Below are 1,630 nucleotides of genomic sequence, written 5' to 3' on the forward strand. Positions count from 1 at the left end.
CTGTCCCCCCAGCGAGAGCGAATTGAGGCTCTGACACCTCAGGAAATTGGGGTGAGTGGGGAACCACCCCTGCTGTGACTGCTCCCAATGGTGATGGAGGTCTGGAGGGATCCATCTGGAGCACAGGGATTTGGGGTTCAGCCCTTCTGAGCATAGAAAAGCTCAGAGATGTGCCCACAGGCACTGACAAACCCCGGGCAGGTCTCAAGTGGGGAGACTGAGGCACAACCCCTGCCGGCTGACAGGGCAGGTGACAACCAGCGGTGGTGTCCCCACGGGTCAGGTTGTATTTAGGCACGGTAATAGGGTTGGGGGAGTCATGTGGATGTGACCGTGCTGGGTGCACCCCTGAGGGTGAGCCAGGGGTGTCTGGCACCCACCAGGGTCAGGCACTGCTGTGCTTTTTGGGGGGGCACCTCCCTGCACCCCTCCCTCCCTGGCCACCACCGTGGACACATGGCGGAAAGGCAAAGGTCACTCTCGTGGGGTGGCTTTGCAGCACCTGGAGCTGGGATGGAGCATTCAGGAGACCCCAGTGGGTTTGTCACATGGCCTCTCCCCAAACCCTGGCTGCTGTCACCAGCCAGCCCCGGGAGGGGAGCCGGGGACCAGCTCCGGGTCATGTGCCGGGTCTGCACCTCCCACCACGTGGGGACACCTCGGCGGGACCTCCCAGCTCCAAAGGTCACCGTGGCGGCCGGGACGCAGCCCCCGCTCCGGCTTCCCGCACTGCTCATGGGATGTGCGGCTCTGGGCTCGTCACAGCGCTGTCCCCACGGGGGTGGCACCTCAGCCCCTGCCTCTGAGCCCCCTCGATGTCCCCTGCCTGGGCCCTCTGTGTCTCAGGAGTGACCCCTACGTGTCCCCTGTGTGTGCCATGGCTCCCGTGTTCCATCTCCTGAATGTCCCCGTTCAGGTCCTCTCTGTGTCCCCTGTGACTCCCGTGTCCCCTGCGTGCCTGTGCCATCTTGTGTCCCACGTGCCTCCTGTGCCTTTTCCCCTACTTTGACCCCTGTGCGTCCCAGTGTCCCTGGTGTGCATTCTGTATGTCCTGTCTGTGTCCTGTGTCTCCCACATGTCCCACATGTACTCTGTGTCCCACGCATGTCCCCTGTATGTCCTCATGTCCCACGCATGTCCCCGTGTGTCCCCCATGTGTTTCCTGTGTGCCCTCCACATCCCACGCGTGCCCCTGATATGTCCTATGCATGTCCCAAGTGTGTCCCCACATCCCGTGTCCTTTCCTTAAGGTCCCTGTATGTGTCCCATGTATGTCCCCACATGTGCCCCAAACGTGTCCTGCACGTCTCCCTTGTGTGTCCTTGCACCCTGTGAGCCCCCGTATGTCCCCCCACGTGTACACCCGACATGTCTCGCGTGTTTCCCCTGTGCGTCCCCACGTCCCATACACGGCCCCAGGGTATCCCCTGAGTGTCCGCTGTGTGTCCCCACATCCCCTGTCTGCCACCAGCGTCCCCCATGTGTGTCCCCGGTGTGCCCTGCACGTGTCCCTTGTGTCCCCTGCACCTCCCACGCGTGCCCGTGATGCGTCCCGCGTGTCCCCTGTGCGTCCCCACATCCCACGCGTTCCACCTTGTGTGTCCCGTGCGTGTCCCCTGCGTGTCCCCCC

The 1,630-nt window shown here is 63.3% G+C and overlaps 1 protein-coding gene across 1 annotated transcript in view; it reads right to left on the reverse strand.

The window, feature by feature from the left end:
• The window catches only part of METTL26 (methyltransferase like 26), a 4,697-nt gene extending 3,327 nt beyond the window's left edge, over positions 1-1,370 (reverse strand). Inside the window, exon 1 of the mRNA XM_029957883.1 lies at positions 1,356-1,370. Within this exon, the coding sequence (XP_029813743.1) occupies positions 1,356-1,370 (15 nt within the window). The remainder of the gene's footprint in view (positions 1-1,355) is intronic.
• Positions 1,371-1,630: the final 260 nt, after the last annotated feature.

The sequence above is a fragment of the Manacus vitellinus genome, unplaced genomic scaffold (genome assembly GCF_001715985.3).
Source record: "Manacus vitellinus isolate BGI_N305 unplaced genomic scaffold, ASM171598v3 scaffold_12_pilon, whole genome shotgun sequence".
In the NCBI taxonomy this organism is placed as follows: domain Eukaryota; kingdom Metazoa; phylum Chordata; class Aves; order Passeriformes; family Pipridae; genus Manacus; species Manacus vitellinus.